The sequence below is a fragment of the Pituophis catenifer genome, unplaced genomic scaffold (assembly GCF_029215685.1).
Source record: "Pituophis catenifer annectens isolate HBS135680 unplaced genomic scaffold, rPitCat1.0.hap2 SCAF_6, whole genome shotgun sequence".
Classification (NCBI taxonomy): Eukaryota; Metazoa; Chordata; class Lepidosauria; order Squamata; family Colubridae; genus Pituophis; species Pituophis catenifer.
Window position 1 is genome coordinate 5,144,368 of NW_027256886.1, and position 18,711 is coordinate 5,163,078.

Genomic DNA, 18,711 nt, shown 5'->3' on the forward strand with positions numbered 1-18,711 from the left:
GGAAGCACTTAAATAACATTGGTAAGTTTCTTAAATATTTACAATATTTATTGTCTGGAAGTTGAGTCATGGCAACTGGACTTGCAGAATATAATCTGGGTCAGAAAAGGGGGCCAGATAAACAGATTAACAGAGTTGGAAGGGACCTTGCAGGTCATCTAGTCCAACCCCATGCCCAAGCAGGAGACCCTACATCTGCCTCTACCGAGGATCGAACTCACAACCTCCTGATTGTGAGGCAAGAGCCAGAGGTTTAGTCTTCTGAGCTTTTGGACTCGTGCTCAACTTCCAGACAGCTGTACCTGCATGACTGAGAGTCTTCATTAGCATACAATATTTATTGTTTTGTTAGATTTATTTCCTGCCCTTCCTTCAGGAGCTCAAATGATATACATAATACAGGTGGTCCTCGACTTAACAACCACAATTGAGCCCAAAATTTACATGAGATGTTTGTTAAGTGAATGTTGCTCCATTTAATGACCTTTCTTGCCCCAGTTGTTAAGTGTATCACTACCGTTATTAGTAACAAGAGTGGTTAAGTGAATTTGGCTTCCCGATTGACTCAGAAAGTCGCAAAAGGTGATCACATGACCTCAGGACACTGCAACTGTCCTAAATACATGCCAATAGTCACGTGTCCCAAATTTCGATCGCATGATCATGGGGACCAGTGGTCATAATTATGAAAAAACAATAATAAACACTCCGTTTTTTCAGTGCCAATATATGACCATTCATTCAGCAACCGTTTGAAGTTACAATGGTGCCGAATAATTGGTGGTTATGACTGGTCCTCAGAGTTATGGCTATCCGAGTGTCCTTATGGTAAATAATCACCATTGGCAACTTTCCCCGCAGGCTTCCCCAGAAAGTCAGTGGGGAAGCCGGCTGGGAAACGTCACAAGTTACTGGGATAATATGCCTCCCTCATCCAACCTCCCCAAGTCTCTCTACGCTTGGACCACAATGAACTGTAGTGCAGCTGTGCTGGCCCCGCACACTCTTCTCAACTTCTGTAGTGCCTTTGGCACACTCTTATGCACCCTTGGGCAGTGCCTGTCACACACACCCTTGCCTCCTTCACAATTTGCCTGGTGCCTTTTGCACTCTTTAATACCACTGCGTACTCTCACTGACCTGCAAGGTGCCTCTTACACAGTGCCATGCCCTCCCCAACCCTTCCAAACCCATGTGGCATCTTGTGCCTGCCCCAGTTACACCCCCTGACCCACGTGGCTCCCCTCCCACACCCACCTCCCTTGCACCCATCCCTCGGCCACTTGGCTACCTGCAGGCCTGGGACTTGGCAATTTTTCTTGTGGGTCCCCGGCAGGAAGTTCCCTTGCCTAAAACAACTATGGGATTCAGTTAACAACCGCAGTCAGGACTGCAGGGATTGCTATTGCAAAGCCTTGCAAGTCACACTTTTACGACCGCATGACGTAGCGGTGGAAATTCAGTTTCATTTTTTTTTTTTTAATTTGATTTATATGCCGCCCTTCTCCGGAGACTCAGGGCGGCTTACAATGCGTTAAGCAATAGCCTTCATACTTTTGTGTATTTATACAAAGTCAGCTTATTGCCCCCACAAACTGGGTCCTCAATTTACCTACCTTAGAAAGGATGGAAGGCTGAGTCAACCTTGAGCCTGGCGAGATTCGAACTTACTTTAATTGCAGGCAGCTGAATGTTAATAACAGGCTATTAGTCTGCTGCGCCACCAGGCTCCACAAATTCCTTAGAATTTGTGATTCTAAGTTGAGGACCACCTATATAACACATGTCTCTGGAGATTCTCAATCAACCAGGTCATGGTTGTTCCCAACCAAAGGTGTTTTTTTCAAAAGGCAACTGGGCTTGGTTTTTCCTTGAAGGCGTTTCGCTTCTCATTCAAGAAGCTTCTTTAGTTCAGTGGTTGAAGAACTGAACTGAAGAAGCTTCTTGGATTAGAAGCGAAAGGTCTTCAAGGAAAAACGAAGCCCAGTTGCCTTTTGAAAAAAACACCTTTGGGATTCCTGTGTAACATTTTAAGAGAAAAGAGGTGACATTTGTCCCAATGTGCTTACAGTCTTAAATTGATGCTAGTACAGGGAGAGCTGAGACAGGGGAAACTGGATAGATAAAGGGGAAAGAAATGTGAACAAAATGATATACATAATTTTGGATTCCTTAGGTTCTGGTGAGTTAAAGTAACATGAACATTTTTCTTCCGAATTGCTTCGAAAGAATAAATATGGCTGAATTAACCGTAGAAGCCAAAGCGGTTGGCTGTAGGAAGCGATCATAAAACCCTGTCATTGAAAAACAACATACGATTCCTGTTTTGTGAGTTTTGGGGCAGCTCGTATTCACTGTCAGCGGTTTTGCAAATGGGGAATTTTCAAGCAGTAAGATTGCGCTCTGGCAAATGCAAATCCTGTAATTGTTCTGAATTACACAACCTCATTTCATAAAAATAGACCATGCCTTAGCCCTACTGACCACTTCTGGGGGTTTTTTTTTGTGTATTTCAATCGACACTCTAACTGTCCTGCTTGGCAGTTACAATCCTGACATAACTTATTCCAAAGGACCACAGAGTGGGTTTGATCAGGTGGTTACAACCCTAGGTAGGTGAGCTGGTGTGACAACAACCCTGTAATCGGCCTCTGAAACTCCTCTGGTCATAGGCTCAAGAAGATTTATGACTGACACCTGCCCAGTGCTCCCTCTTAAATGTCTTAGGTTTTTTGGTGTTTATCCCTCATGGGCCAGGATTTTCACTGGTAGTCCTCGATCTATGACCACAATCGAGCCCAAAATTTCTGTTGTGAAGTGAGACGTTTGTTAAGTGGATTCCCATTTTACGACCTTGCTTGGCACGGTTGTTAAGTGAATCATTGCAGCTGTTAAGTTAGTAACACGGTTGTTAAATGAATCTGACTTCCCCGTTGACTTTGCTTGTCAGAAGGTGATAGCCATAGCACTTAGACTTATATACCGCTTCACAGTGCTTTTACAGCCCTCTCTAAGCGATTTACAGAGTCAGCCTATTTGCCCCCAACAATCTGGGTCCTCATTTTACCCACCTCGAAAGGATGGAAGGCTGAGTCAACCTTGAGCCTGGTGAGATTTGGAACTGCTGAACTGCAGCTAGCAGTCAGCTGAAGTAGCCTGCAGTACTGCACTCTAACCACTGCGCCACCTCGGCTCTTGATCACATGACCCCCGGGACACTGTGACCGTCATAAATAGGAATCAGTTGCCAAGCGTCTTGAATTTTGACCACATGACCATGGGGATGCTGCAGTGGTCGTAAGTGTGAAAAACGGTCCTAAATTGCTTTCTTTCAGTGCCATGCTAACTTCAAGTGGTCACTGAGCGAACTGTTGTAAATCAAGGTCTGCCTGTATTTGCCTGATGTTCCTTGTGCCAGTGAAGGAGAAGCATTTGAAACTGCGGGACGCTGGGAGAGGATGAGGTTGCTCCCCATTTCAATGAAGGCTTGTCAGTTTACAGCAGGGTTGGGGGAAACGATGGCCCTTTTATGACTTATGGACTTCAACTCCCAGAATTCCTGAGCCAGCCATGCCAGGACACTGCAGCCGTCATGAAATATAAATAAACCAGTTGCCAAGCGTCTAAATTTATTGATCACGTGACCATGGGGTGTGTGTGTGTGCTGCAGTGGTCGTGTGAAAAACTCACTTTTTTCAGTGTTGTTGAGCTTTGGCCAGTAACTGTTTTAAGTCTATTTAAGCCAGGGGTGTCCACCCTTGCCAACTTTAATACATGTGGACTTCAACTCCCAGAATTCCTCAGCCAGGACATCCAGATTCCACTCTAGCTGATGAGCATTAGCCATTGTTAAGCCAGGATTGTGGTGGTTGCTTACTAGGTAAGCACCAGCCATTGCTGCAAGCCTGGCTTGGAATATTTTGATCACGAAAGCCTTGTTCCGACATCCCCTTTGGCAATCCCGATTTTCTGCATCTGTGTTTGCTTCCTTTGCCTCTTCTTTTGAAGTGGCCCCTCCCGTGCTTTTAGGGGTGATATTTTGGGAGTCCAGAAGGACTGATGCGTCTTGTGCACTGTTCTCCCAGCAATCCTCACTGCGGCCCTGAAAAGTACCATCCCGCTATTTATCTCCGCACAACGTGTATCAGGGTGACAGCTCTAATAAAACGAGATTGTGTAGACTGGTAATTCGGGAGACAAGTTATGCGCTGCTGCTCCTCCTCATGTTTATCGTTACCTTAAAAGAGCCCTGGCGACGCAAGTGGTTAAGAATGCAGTATTGCTCACTGCCAGCAGTTCGATTCTGGCCGGCTCAGTGTTGACTCCGCCTTCCATCCTTCTGAGGTCAGTAAAATGAGGAGCCAGCTTGTCCGGTGCAATACGTTGACTCTGCAAGCTGCTTGGAGAGGGCTATAAAAGCCCTATGAAGCGGCATATAAATCTTGAGGGCTATTGCTAAAGAAAGAGCAGTTGAAATGAGAAGTGGATTTGTGCTGCCTTTTTTTTTTTTTTTGATTTATATGCCGCCCTTCTCCGGAGACTCAGGGCGGCTTACAATGTGTTAAGCAATAGCCTTCATACTTATGTATATTTTACATAAGTACGTATACATACGTACATATATACGTATGTATATTTTATACAAAGTCAGCTTATTGCCCCTACAAACCGGGTCCTCATTTTACCCACCTTAGAAAGGATAGAAGGCTGAGTCGACCTTGAGCCTGGGGAGAATTGAACTCGCAGTAATTGCAGGCAGCTGGATGTTAAATGCTGCCTTAGTAGGAGGCATTAGCCTCCTACGCCACTCAGGCTAAACCAACCACGGTCCTGTCTGGAGAATTATGGGAACTGAAATTTTAACACAGTTGTTAAGGAGGCATCCCTTTGGGGAAGGCCAATAGATTTGCCCAAGCTGCTTGCTCACTTTCCATCTTCTCCTGTCTTCATGATGTACGCAGCCCTTAAAGCATCAGGGTTTGGCCTTGAGCAGCACATGGCATCTGTCTGGAAGACCCTGGCATGTGGTTTCTCTCCTCCTCCTCCTCCTCCTCCTCCTCCTCCTCCTCCCTGCTTTCGCAGGCTTTAACCTTCAAGTGTTTGCTTAATGGGCTGGCCTGACTAATTCTGTTGTGTCAGAAGACCTTGAATGGCTGAAGTCTTGGAGGAGTGTGACTCTAACCACAGTTAGCTGGCTGGCTTTTGTGGGAAGCAGCTGTTGGGGCTGTGGGGGGGGGGTTATGCCACTTTTCCTCCCTCAACAGGGCCAATCAAGGACCATTTTGGACAAGGCTGGACTGGACCTTGGTGTAGGAATGAATAGCTCCTTGGATCATGTCATTTTACAGTGATATTGATGGATCATTCAGCCCATTTCAGCCATTTACTTGGGATAGTGGACTCTTCCTTCCATCTCCCTCCGTATCTTTTTTCTAAATTAATGAAATTATTTATTTATTTTATTTATTTCATTTGTATACCACCCTTCTCCAACAGGACTCAGGACGGTGAACAGCCACGGTAAAACATAACATAAAAAATTTAAAAGCAGTTTAAAAACATTAAATAATTTTGGCTATCCATTTAAAACAACCCGAATTAAAACCAATTACAAATTAAAACCGAGCGGATGGGATCAAGCCAGCCCGGCTAGATGAAAAAGATGTGTTTTCAGGGCCCGACGAAGTGTCACATGGGAGTGCCCTGTCCCTCAAAACGTAGCCACTATTCTAGTTTCCTCTTTGCAGTTTGAGCTCCGTGGATTTGGGATACCTTAGCTGTGGATTGCGAGTCCCATTCTCTACCCCTATTCCACTTTGGGGTTCTCCAAGACGACCTTCCCCATTCCAGTTACAATTGGTTATCTCCAGGTCCCCATCCCAGTTGCCTCCACTTATCACCAGATGCAGGAATTCTAGGAGCTGAAGACTTAAATGTGTCGGTTTGGCAACATCTATATCAGGGATCTCCAAACTTGGCAACTTGTGGACTTCAACTCCCAGAATTCCTCACTTGCTCTGGTACTTTCTTTCCTATAAGTGCTCCTTGTAAGAATAACTCTGCCAGAATTCCTTCCTGTGTGGCTTTGGCTCTTTTCCCAGAGATGCCCAGCCCTGCTATGGGATGCATTCTGGGTGGGATCTGAGTCCCAGGCTGCTGAGATTTTGTTCTCTAAACCAGGGGTCTCCAACCTTGGCAACTTTAAGACTTGTGGACTTCAACTCCCAGAATTCCTCAGCAGCGCCAGCCCCCTCAGGTAGATTCTGCAGGAGACCAAGGTTTATTTTTAAGCTCTCAACGGCATTTCGAACGTGGGAAGAGAAGAGAAACTGAGGACAAAAGGTTATAAGCCGCCTATAATTGTGCTGAAGGCCTGACCCTCCGTTGCTTTATTGCTGCAAACTTGAAGTGCCCATAGCCATTCGCTCCCAGCTGGGAATTGCCTCTTCTCTGGAAAACCTCCACGTTTGTGCTTTAGAATTAGATGATTCCTGAATGTTCGGGTGGAAAACCCTGAACCTGCTCTGCTCAGGCCTGTGGGATTCTTTTTATTAGAGCGTTTCTGTTGAGAAGGCAGCCCCGAGAATCCTTCACCTGTTTTCCTTTGCTGCTGAGAAGGTCCTCCGAGTTGCGTTGGCTTCCCTCAACACTGTCCCATTGTCCTCTTCCTTTTATTCTGCCTCTGGAACTCTTTCCCCATTGTAAAACTCCTCCAAAGGGGGGGATCTTCTTATCCCCGATCTGGAGCTGAAAACGCAAAGACGACAATTGCAAGAGCTGAGGTGGCGCAGTGGTTAGAGTGCAGCCCTGCAGGCTACTTCAGCTGACTGCTAGCTGCCAGTTCGGCAGTTCAAATCTCACCAGGCTCAAAGTTGACTCAGCCTTCCATCCTTCCGAGGTGGGTCAAATGAGGACCCAGATTGTTGGGGGCAACATGCTGCCTCTGTAAAACCACTTAAAAGCATTATGTAAAAAGCACTATGAAGCAGTATATAAATCTTAAGTGATATTGCTATTGCATGTGCTGAATCCATGATGCCGGTTTAGTCCTTAGAAGCTAGCTGTCCGCACGAAATGCCTAGATATTGGTTGGATATTGCTAGGGCTGGGTACTAATTTTGCTCTCTGTTTCGCAAAGAAAACCTGGGTTGCTCTTATTCCCCCACTTTTTTTTTTCAGAGGGATAACTGAGGCTGAGAGTGATGTTGCCCAAAGCAAAGTAAATTATGAGATATCCTACAAATGATCTTACTGTATCTCCTGGGCCCAATGTAGAGCGTTTGAAAGGAAGAAGCAGTGGCCTTTCCTTACACTCTCCCTCCTTAATTCATTTCTCCTCACCTCTCCAAATACTCATAGGTCTCATTGTTTGCTAGATCACCTGAAATACGAGCGTTGCCCCAATTTACCCACCTTCCTTGCCATGATTGTCAAGTGAATCCCTGCAGTTAACACGGCGGTTAAGTGAATCGCGCTGCCCCATTGACTTGGCTTGTCACATGTCCACGGGACGCTGCAACCGTCATAAATGTGAATCGGTTGCCGAGAATCTGAATTTTGATCACGTGACCACGGGGATGCTGCGATGGTCGTAAGTGTGAAAAACGTACATAGCTCACTTTTTTTCTGATTCCATTATAACTTCAGTCACTTCAGTCAGAGGTGGGCAACTATGGCCCTTTCATAACTTGTGGACTTCAACTCCCAGAATTCCTGAGCCAGCCATGTTAGCTCAGGAATTCTGGGAATTGAAGTCCACAAGTCATAAAAGGGCATAGTTGCCCACCTCTGACTTAAGTGAATCATTGTAAGCCCAGGACTACTAGTACTGCCCAATCCAGTCTAAACATCTGGCTGACCATGTGCTGAATTTTGATCACGTGACCGTGGGGAAGCTACAACGGTCGTAAGCATGGGAAAACGGTCATAAGTCACTTTCTTTTTGATGCCATTATAACTTCGAGCGGTCACTGAATGAACTCTCCCCATGCATCTGATTTAAGCTACGCAGTTTCCTTTCCTCAACCTGCTGCTTCTGCCCTTCGAAGTGGAGGCGAGATCGGGCATGTTCCCTGGCGAGGGAGGGCAGGCTTCCCGTGGGTGGAAGTGCCCGGCGTTGGCACCTCATCCAGATTTCCTGTGCCTTTCTCTTGCGCCCGGACGGGTGTTGTCTGGGCTAAGGTGGGCCCTAAGGTTGCCAGCCCTCTTCCCTCCTGACTGCTGGAGCCTGTGACTCAGGCACGTGGGTGTGAGGCTTCCTCCAACTGGTTTGGGCAGTGCTGAACCAGCGCCGAGACCGAATGGCTGCGACTGGGTGGGGCTTGGAGGGCTCCCTGGGTCTCCTTAGGCTCCTCTCCTCTCCTGTCTCTATGTCTCTGCAGTGCAGCAGGCTCTGCGATCTGACACCGCCAGCAGCACCAACGGCAGCTCCCCGGCACTCATGTTCCCGGCCTTTCCAGGGTGGGGGTGGGGGGCAGTCCCCTGCCTTGCCCATGTTTGGCGAGCCCGGAGGACCTCCGTGCCATGCACCAGCCGGTTTGCAGGCTGATCTTTTATTCCCCCTCCTCCCCCCCCCTCCTCCCTTCTCCCCCGATCCCTTTCGGAAAACCAGGCAGATGAAAAGTCTACCCGGTCTGGGGTTTTCCTACTTGGGTGAGTATTCTTCATCTTGCTGGCTTCAGCTGCGGCTCTTATTCCGTGCATGGCTTGAGTTAGGAATGGGATGAGGAAGCCGGTTTTCTCCCCAAAGAGCCTCTTTCTTTCGGGTACGAAGAATTCGTTCGGAGAGGGGGGGGGGTTTCCTGAGGCCAAAAATAAAGTTTCAAAGCAATTTTGTTTTTCTTCTGTTTTTTTTTCCCCCTCCTTGTCTTGCCAACATTATCGGTGGGATTGGGCCTGTGTTTAAAAACAGCATCTCGGCCTTTTCCAAGAGCTCATTTGTGTAAACAGTTCAGTAGGCATACTTGGATAGAAAGGGAAAGGGGGGGGGGGTCCTGCCCCACAGTTACCTCTAATGCTCTGCCGGTTTTGTGATCTTCAGAAGTTCCTGGGGATGATGTGGGATAGGGAGGGGGGTGGCGCGAGCTATGGTTAATTCAGAGACAACCATGACTTGGGATGATTGAGAACCATCTGCGTAGATGGTTAATTCGGGACTTTCTCAGCCTCCCCAACAGCGGTCCCTGGACTCTTTGAGAGTGGTACCTGGATCCTGCTCGTTCACCCTCAAAGGGTTGCCTTGCCCTGGACTTCCGTTGTCCCAGATTAGAAGGAGATTAGTATTTCGGTCTGTAAAGCAGGGGTCATTTGAGATGACACCTCTTGATTGGCTTAGCCCCAGTGACTTCCTGTAGGAAGAGAGATGCTGCAGGCCCCCTCCCTCTCGACACCTAGGTGTGATGCTGCACCACAGGCACATTGGCTGCTGGGCAAGGGGAAGGGGGGGGGCAGACGGTGCAGTTGTGTTCAGAGCAGCTAAATCTCTCTCCCCGCCCTCCCCTCAAGTCGCGGCACGTGCGAAGGCACTCAAAGACAGCCTGAACTCAATGATGTAAATGTTTTGGCGGGGACGTTTTGGACTCCCAGTTCCATCATGCAGCTCAAAAGGCTGGGGAAGATGGAACTCCCCCTTTTGGGGGGAGGGGGGAGCGGTTAGTGCCGAGGAAGGGAATGAGTGACGTTTGGGCCAGCCTTCTTTTAACGACCCGCAGAGCTTCGACTTCCAACAATCCGTGAACAACTGTGTAGAGCAAGGATGGGCAGCTATGGCAATTTTACAACCTGTGGACTTCAACTCCCAAAATTCACCAGCGTGGGAATTGGAAGTCCATACAACTTTTTTTTTTAAGTTGCCAAGGTTGGGGAAAAACAAACTTATTTAAAAACTCAGTTTTTAGGTAGTTGGTTCTCAGAAGGGTCTTTCTCTATGGCTGTAGAACATGCATCTGAATCGGGGGTGAAATCTACTCACCTTCCTTACCGGTTCGGAAGTGCATGCGCCACGCACAGATGCAGAGCGTACAAAACACATTACTTCCTGGTTAAGACCAGGAAGTAACAACAATCTGGCGGGTGGGTGGGCGGAGCCTTGTGCCGCGATTGCTACCGGTTCTCTGAACCACCTGCCACAATCGCTACCGGATCGGGCGATCTGGTCTGAACCGGGAACATTTCACTCCAGATCTGAATGTCCTTTGCAATTAAAGAAGGCAATTTATAGGTTGTGGTGGTTGTGTTTTGAAACTCACAGGTCTCCAACCTTGGCAACTTTAAGACTTGTGGACTTCAACTCCCAGAGTTCCTCAGCCAGCTGGTTGGAGACCCCTGGTGTATATGATATCTACTGTTTAACCGGCTCATGGAAATTGGACTACGGCACTATTTTAGCCAAAGACGGACAAGTATTCTATTTTTCAGGGAATCGCTCTCTTAGAATCATGTCCTCCAGGCATTGATATCAGACTTTTTCACTCGTCTCTCTGAAATTCCTCCTGAGCATCATTTTATAGCTGGTTTAGGGCCTCTTTTGGTGCTACATCAGAAACTTTTCATTTTTTGGAAAAGATACGCCCGTTGTAGGACAGAGATAGTTGAAGGTAGATAGAGCAGAACATAAAAGTTGGAGACAGCAAAAGAAATTGGTGATATTTCAAGTGCAGGTAGTCCTCGACTTATAACCATTCGTTTAGTGACCGTTTGAAGTTACAAGGGCAGAGAAAAAAGTGACATGACTGTTTTTTCACACTTACGACCATTGCGGCATCCTCATGGGCACGTGATCAAAATTCGGATGCATGGCCACTGACTCGTGTTTCTGACCGTTGCGGTGTCCCGGGGGGGGGTCACCTGATCCCCTTTTGCGACCTTCTGACAAACTCAATGGGGGAAGTCAGATTCACTTAACAACCGTGTTGCCAACTTAATACTCGCAGCGGTTCACTTAACGGTGGCAAGAAAAGTTGTACCTTTGAGGTAAACTTTCACTTCTGAGGTAAAATGAGGTAAACTTCACTTAACAACTGTCTCGCTTGGCAACAGAAATTTTGGGCCCCTCCAATTATGGTTGTAAGTCGAGAGCTACCAGTAGTTAGAATCCCCCCCTCCCATCCCTTTCAGTTTGATTGTTACAAGTGAGGTGGCTTGAAGAGCAGATTCAGTGTCTATACTTCATCCCTTTCTAATTAGATCCAGGGTGGATAAAAATCAATGATTTTTTTAAAAAAAAAATAAAAAAAATCAGATTTTTTGTATTTAAATCGGATTTTTTTGATTTAAATTGGATTTTTTTGATTTTTATCAGATTTATTTTAATAAAAAACTTTTGGGGTAAAAATCTTATCGTAAGATAGTTTTCTATTTAAGATACATAAATAATTTAGTTTATTCAGCATGAAACGGAGCTTAGTTATGTAGCAGGAGGCTGTATATTCTGCAACACTGGGACTATCGGTGAGTCAACAGTGGGTCAAAGGAGTAGCAGAGGTGACAGTTGCTCTTTAAAAATTATGATTTAAATCCAGTTGATTTAAATCAAGCCTTTTTACTAGTGATTTAAATCACGATTTAAATTGTGATTTAAATCAACTTGATTTAAATCAAATCCACCCTGGTTAGATCTGTGGAACCTAGTGAGCCCCAGAGTCCATTTTACAAAATCCTGCTAGGATTTCTGGGTACTAAAATCTCAGAGCCTTCAGAGACACACGGTCTGTCCTGTAAATGGCATTGTGGAAGTACAACCCAACTTCAGGTGGAGAGAATCAGAATAGAGCTGGAAGTGACCTTGGAGGTCTTCTAGTCCAGCCCCCTACTCAAACAGGGGACCCTATACCAGTGATTGCTAACCTTTTCCGGACTGAGTGCCTAAAGCGCACACGTGCACCAGAACCCCCCAAATGCAATGTGCTCGCGGCCTCCCACATGTGCCCCACTCCCCAGTACATACATGCATGCCTCCCCCCACATGTGCCTCACTCCCAGTACATACACGCACGTCCCCCCCGCACGTGTGCCCTACCCCTACATGCATCCTGCCCTCCCCCACCGCACGCCCCCACCCTCCGTGCATACGTGGCAGATACCTGAAGACCAGTTGGCCGGCGGGAGGCACGCACGCATGCGCACCAAAGCTGAACTGGGACAACGGCTCGCATGCCATCAGATAGGGCGCTGCGTGGCATCTCTGGCACGCATGCCATACATTCACCATCACGGTCCTGTACCATTTCAGATAAGTGACTGTGCAATCTCTTCTTAAATGCTCCCAGTGATGAAGCACCCACAACTACTGAAGGCAATTTCTGTTCCTCTGGTGAATTGTCCTCACTGTTAGGAAGTTTCTTCTCAATTCCAGGTTGTTTCTCTCCTTGATTAGTTTCCATCCATTGTTTCTTGTGTTGCCTTCTGGTGCTTTGGAAAAGAAGTTGTCCCCCTCCTCTTTGTGGCAGCCCTTCAAAAACTAGAATCATGTCTGTCTCTCTCTCTCTTGTAAAATGGGGCAAAACTCACTTAATGACTGTCTTGCGTAGCAACAGAAATTTTGGGGCTCAGTTGTCATAAATTGAGGACTACCTATATTTCACAGCATTCAAAGTGGGAGTTATATGACTTTCCTTCTTTGAGTGGAGGGAAGGCTAGTCTAAGTACTTTTGGGACTGGTTTTTCATTTTACCTCTACTGTTTCTATATTGGTTTACGATTTCAACTGAGCTCGTATCTTTCATCTTGTTTTATACGTGTTCTTCCTGATCTGTTTATTACTTTCCTCAAGTGATAATGTTTCTGAAGACTTTGTCCTTGGGTACACATTTTGACTGCACTTTTTCATAATACGAATACAAATAATTATAATTATAATATACTTGGTTGATACCTAGGACGCTGGCAGCAACTCGTATCAGCCATTAGCATCAGTCAATGGTATTTATGACACATTTTTAAATGATTAGTTGACTGAGTTACATGGTTAATGAATAAAAGAGATAATAATAATAAAGTAACTGTGATACCCATTGTCATCGGGGCACTTGGTACCATGTCCAAGAATTTTACGAAACACATCAAGAAATTGCAGTTTCCTGCAATAACAAAACTGCAAAAAACTGGGCTACTCGGAACATCGTACATTTTAAGAAGGTACTTGGTTGATACCTAGGACGCTGGCAGCAACCCGTATCAACCATTGGCACCAGTCAGTGGTATTTGTGATGCATTATTGAATGTTCAGTTGACTTGAGTTTCATGTTTACTGAATAAAGTATATAATAATAATTTTTTACATTGTCTGAAAAAAATACCCTTTTTAATACGCTTTGGGAGGGGTGCGTCTGTGGTAAACCAACATAAAAATCTGGGTTTCAGCTATTCCTGCAGACGCTTCTCACCTTGTATGGTGTACCTCAGCCTTTCACCCTGCCTGCTTCTTTCCGTGTCCCTTTTGATGACGCTTCTCTCGTTCTCCCTCTCTGCAGATAGTAAGGGGATCCTTATGCAGCAACACGTGAAATGAACAAAGCTCCACAGCCCTCAGGAGGAACCCCATCAGCCCCACACCCCTCCCCTTCTCCTGGACTTCCACAGGTAAGGATTCTCCTGCCCAGGCCACCTTCTGCCCTGGGTTACTTCCTATCTACTTTTCTCCCCTAGATATGCTCACATTTGGCTGCTCTACCTTCCCTGGTGGCTTGAGAGGTAGATCCTCTAGCAGAGGTGGGGCACGATGACCCTTTTTACGACTTGTGGACTTCCAGCTCCCAGAATTCCCTGAGCCAGCATGGAAGTCCTCAAAGGGCCAGAGTTCCCCAACCCTGCTCAACTACTCCAAAATCCCCCACCGAAATGAACTTTTCGGTTGTTTGCTTGCCTTTGGCCTATTGGCTTGCTTTTGTAAAAGGAAGGTTTGTCAGGTTGGCCGATGCCATTTTAATTCCACGTCTCCAATGCTCCTTAAGTGCTTTCTAGTCCTCAAACGCTGCCTCAGGTGTGGTTGGAGGTTGGGGCAGCTGCCGGGAAGCTGCTAACCTGCTTCTTCTCTTCTCCCTTCTCCTAGCAGTCAGCATTTCCTCCTGGCCAGGCGGCACCTGTGGTTTTTAACCCAGCGCAAGCTACCCAAATGAATACGCCTTCCCAGCCTCGACCGGTAAGAAGGTGGCAAACAAATCGCTGGGGCTGCGGCTCTCTCGGAGCTGCAGGACTCTCTTGAGGTGGCGGCCGAGCCTTCTCTGATGTGCTGCCAAACAGGTTCTTCGGTTTGGCTCGGGGGGAGGGGGGGGGCGGGCTGGCAGGGCACAAGCAGCCCTGCAGGCTGACTCGGTCTGCAGGCGTCACTGATTCAGGACTGCATCTGCGGCCGTGTGCCCAGGTGGGGATGAGGGTTGGGGAATGAACGGAGCCAGCCGCGAGAGATGCTTAGGTAGAGTTGGCATGGAAAGTGGCGGAAAGGAGGCAGGGAGGGGTGGCTCAGCTGTCCTGAGGAGCGAGGAATTTGGGGAGGAGGAGGGAGCAGGGAGTAGACAGAGGTGCCTGTAACTGTCAGTGATGCTCTCCTCTTGTCTCCTTTCCCTGGGCTCTTTCTCGTCTTAGTTTCCAGCAGGGCCGCGTTCTTTACATCAGCAGGTACTAACCTTCCTCCGCTTGCCTCACTGCATGCTGGATGCCATCCATAGGGGGAGGGGGCCCTTCGGATCAAGGGGTCGTGCTTGGACACTGCAGGGCAACTGACCGCAGGGCTGGAAAGGGGCCTGAGGTGACGAGGGTGAAGCCTCCAGGTTAAGACTCTCTGCGTCCCCTGTGAGCTCTCCTGTCTTACAGGACGCTTTTTCCCTTCGCCTCCCCGTTTTTTAGGTAATAATACAGGTAGTCCTCGACTTAACGACCACCATTGAGCCCCTGATTTCCATCACTGAGCACAACAGTTGTTCGGTGAGTCTTGCCCCGTTTTACGACCTTTCTGGTCACGGTTCTTAAGTGAATCGCAGCAGCTGTTGAGTTACTAACCCGGTTGCTAAATGAATCTGGCTTGTTGACTTTTTTTTTTTTATAATTTGATTTATATGCTGCCCTTCTCCGGAGACTCAGGGCGGCTTACAATACGTTAAGCAATAGCCTTCATACTTTTGTATATACCTGCTCAGTAGGGCTTTCGGTCCCCCCCCACGGTGTCTTTTTTTATACAAAGTCAGCTTATTGCCCCCACAATCCGGGTCCTCATTTCACCTACCTCGGAAGGATGGAAGGCTGAGTCAACCTTGAGCCTTGGTGAGATTTGAACTCGCAGTAATTGCAGGCAGCAGATGTAAGTGGATGTTAATTAGTCTGCTGAGCCACCAGAGCTCTTTTGACTTTGTCGAAAGGCTGCAAAAGCCCGGGATGCTGCAACCGTCATAAATAGGAGCCAGTCACCAAGCGTCCGAATTTTGATCACGTAACGTAGGGGATGCTGCAGCGGTCATAAGGATGAAAACCAGTCATAAGTCCCCCTTTTTTTTTTTACAAATGGTTTGTAATTCAAGGACTACCTGTACTATTTATTTATTTATTTATTTATTTATTTATTTATTTATTTATTTATTTATTTATTTATTTATTTTCATCATCCTGGGTTGGATTACGATGACTGTAAGGAGCCTTTTGGACTCATCGTTTTAAACGCATTTGAAGGGGGGGGGGGACCTGATCATTTTGTGGATCACCCAAGCTTTTTTTGTTTTGTTTTTTAAGCCTGCAGGGATGAGAGTTTGTTGGGGTGGGGAATCAAAAGAACCCAAGAGAACCTGTAGCGTGGGGGCAGGGATGCGAGGGTCATCTTTCCTCTTGAGTTTACGACCGACAGGTTGTGGGTTAGGGCCAGTTTTGACTGCAGTGTCCATCGCCCAGAAGCTTCCCCACTTCCCTTGTGACTTGCATGGCCTCTTGACTCATGAAAGTGCTTCTCTGTCACTGTTTCTCATTTTTGCTCCACTCCTGCTGTCTGGCTTCCGTTTGGTGGTCCTTCTTCTTCTTCTTCTCCTCCTCCTCCTTCCTCCCTTCCCCTCGAATACACTTCCCGGCCTTTCCCAGGGCTTGGTCACAAGATCCTTCTCTTCTCTTTCACCCCTGTCGTTCCCTTTCGGTGTGTTGCACGTCTTCCAGAGCTCCAGACTCTGTTCTCCGTCTCTTACGTTTCTTGGCAGACTGCCTGCAGACTCCGGCAAAGGGCTGTGTCCTCCATTGTCCCCCAATAGTTACCCCTACATTCCCCCCCTCCCTTGGCTATGTGGGGGTGGGCGTGGTGGGCTCTGCCATTCCCATCATATCCGGTTGTCAGAGAACTTGCTTGATTGGGAACGAAGGTCGAGGGAACGACAGGAGCTTTCACCCTGTCGCTTTGGGTTGGGACTTGGGAATTGAGCTGGTGTTAACCCAGGCAAGATCTCGGCAGCGGGATTGGAGACGTGGTTCCCATGTGATTGCGGTAACATGCTCTCCTCAATCTGGCCAGCAGCTGTTTATTTTTATTTTTATTATTATTATTTTAAAAACCCTCAGTTTATTTAAAAATTGCCTAATGCTTCCTTTGGCATTCTTTAAAAAAAACCAAACTGCCAGTTACGAATCTCGGTGGAGTTTGCCCTCCTTCCTGCTGGTTTATCTAAGCGTTCAACCCCACACGTATTGTTATCTCAAACTTCTCCAGCATGGTGAATGAATAGGATTGTTATCTTCACGGCCTGAATTGGGTGGTCTGTTTTGTCTGAGCATAAGTGCCACTTCTGGAGCTGGCTTTCCCTTTTGGGTGCAGTTTTGACACGCAGGAATAACTAGAAGGAAGCCTTGATCATCTGCGGGAAGCTTCTGAGTCAGATCAAAGCTGACTTTCATGCTGGTCCATCCAGTCCCCCGGGAAGAGATTGGGATATGAACGAGGAAATCCGGTTCATATATTATTACTACAGCCATCTCAGTGAGTGATCTTAGGAAGCCACAGTCTCTTAAGCATCTGCCACACAGGGCAGATGATCCCGGCCTAAATCTAATGTTAACCGCCAGCAAGCTTTGAAAATTGGGTGCTTTGTGCCTCTGCTTTCAAGAGTCTCTCTTCCCCCAGTCTGGGCATCTCTCCACGCGTGTTGGATGAAAGATCAGTCTGAGTCTAAGGATTCTGGGAGTTGAAGTCTTCACACATCATCAGAGGGACGGGAACTAAAAGGAGGAGGGCTAACGACAAGGTCGTCCTCGATTTACAACAGTTCGTTTAGTGACCGTTCGAAGTTACAAACGGCATCGGAAACAAATGCTTGTTTTTCACGCCACTGTTGCAAGCATCCTCACAGTCACACGATTGACACGAGTGGATATGTTTGAACAGTGGTTCGTATTTATGACAGTGGCAGTGTTGTTTCGGGGGTAATGGGATCCCCTTTTGCGACCTCCTGACAAGCCACATCAATGCGGAGGCCAGATTCACTTAACAACCATGTTACTAACTTAATAATTGCAGCGATTCACTTAACCAACATGGCAAGAAAAGTCAGTTAAATTGGGGCAAAACTCATTTAAGAAATTTCTCGCTTACCGACAGAAATCTTGGGCTCTATTGTGGTCGTAAATCGAAGACTACCTGCATTTCATCTCGCTTCTGTCCCTCCTTTCAGTTTTGGGGGAAATGATCAGTTATCAACTTCTAATAGTCATCGCCCTCCTTAACGTGGGATCGTAATGCCCATTGTTGCTGTTCACAGCAACAATGTCCCCATTGGGTTGGCCATTAGACATGGCCTCTCCATGCTCAAAATCCTACAGAATCCCACAGCAAATTTGCCAGGGCGTTTGGGAAGGATCAGAAGGCAGTATGACGTCCACCACAACTCTGTGTCACTGGCCCAGAGAGTACTTGAGGTTCGGGGCAGAATTACAATACAGAAGGTTGCACATGAGACCCATGGCAAGGAGCTTTATTTATTTGTTTGTTTGTTTGTTTGTTTGTTTGTTTGTTCGTTCGTTCGATTTATATATGCCGCCCTTCTCCGGAGACTCAGGGTGGCTTACAATGCGTTAAGCAATAGCCTTCATACTTTTGTATATACCTGCTTAGTAGGGCTTTTTGGCCCCCCCTAAGCGGTGTTCTGTTTTATACAAAGTCAGCTTATTGCTCCCACAATCCAGGTCCTCATTTTACCTACCTCGAAAGGATGGAAGGCTGAGTCAACCTTGAGCCTGGGGAGAATTGAACTTGCAGTAATTGCAGGCAGCTGGCAGCTAAGTGCTACTTTAACAGCAGCAGTTTAGTCCACTGCGCCACCAGGCTCTTTAAAAGAGCACAGACCTTGTTAGAGCCATAAGTGTTGATTGAGCACTGATGACTGGATTGTCATAGACCATCCTCTATTGCAGTCTTGACCTTGGAGTTCAGATTGTCTCCTTGCTTCTTGGGATCGGCTTAAGAGCAGGGTTTTGCAACCTTAGTGACTTTAAGACAGGTAGACTTCAACTCCCAGAATTCCCCCGCCAGCATAGCATAGCTGGCGGTGGAATTCTGGGAGTTGAAGTCCACCTGTCTTAAAGTCACCAAGGCTGCAAACCTGGCTTGGAGCTTTCCCTTGGCTAATCCCCGAGGCAGCTGTGATCTGCTTTTGTGAACTCTTGTGTCGTTCTGTAGACATTCTCCCATCGCTTTGCAAAAGTCAGCGGGTGGCAGTTCCATAGATGCTCTTTTAGAGTCCTAAGGCCGAATTT

General features: G+C 47.1%; 1 protein-coding gene across 7 annotated transcripts in view; it reads left to right on the forward strand.

Moving 5' to 3' along the window:
* Nucleotides 1–18,711, forward strand: part of EIF4G1 (eukaryotic translation initiation factor 4 gamma 1) — a 148,859-nt gene that overhangs the window by 14,523 nt on the left and 115,625 nt on the right. For 6 of the 7 annotated variants that reach the window (XM_070945894.1, XM_070945899.1, XM_070945898.1 and 3 more), the window contains 2 exons: nt 13,470–13,578; nt 14,048–14,137. In XM_070945894.1, the coding sequence (XP_070801995.1) occupies nt 13,504–13,578; nt 14,048–14,137 (165 nt within the window). In that variant the 5' untranslated portion in view covers nt 13,470–13,503. Of the gene's footprint in view, nt 1–8,633; nt 8,653–13,469; nt 13,579–14,047; nt 14,138–18,711 lie in introns of those variants that run through there. The other variant, XM_070945897.1, reaches the window with a different exon arrangement.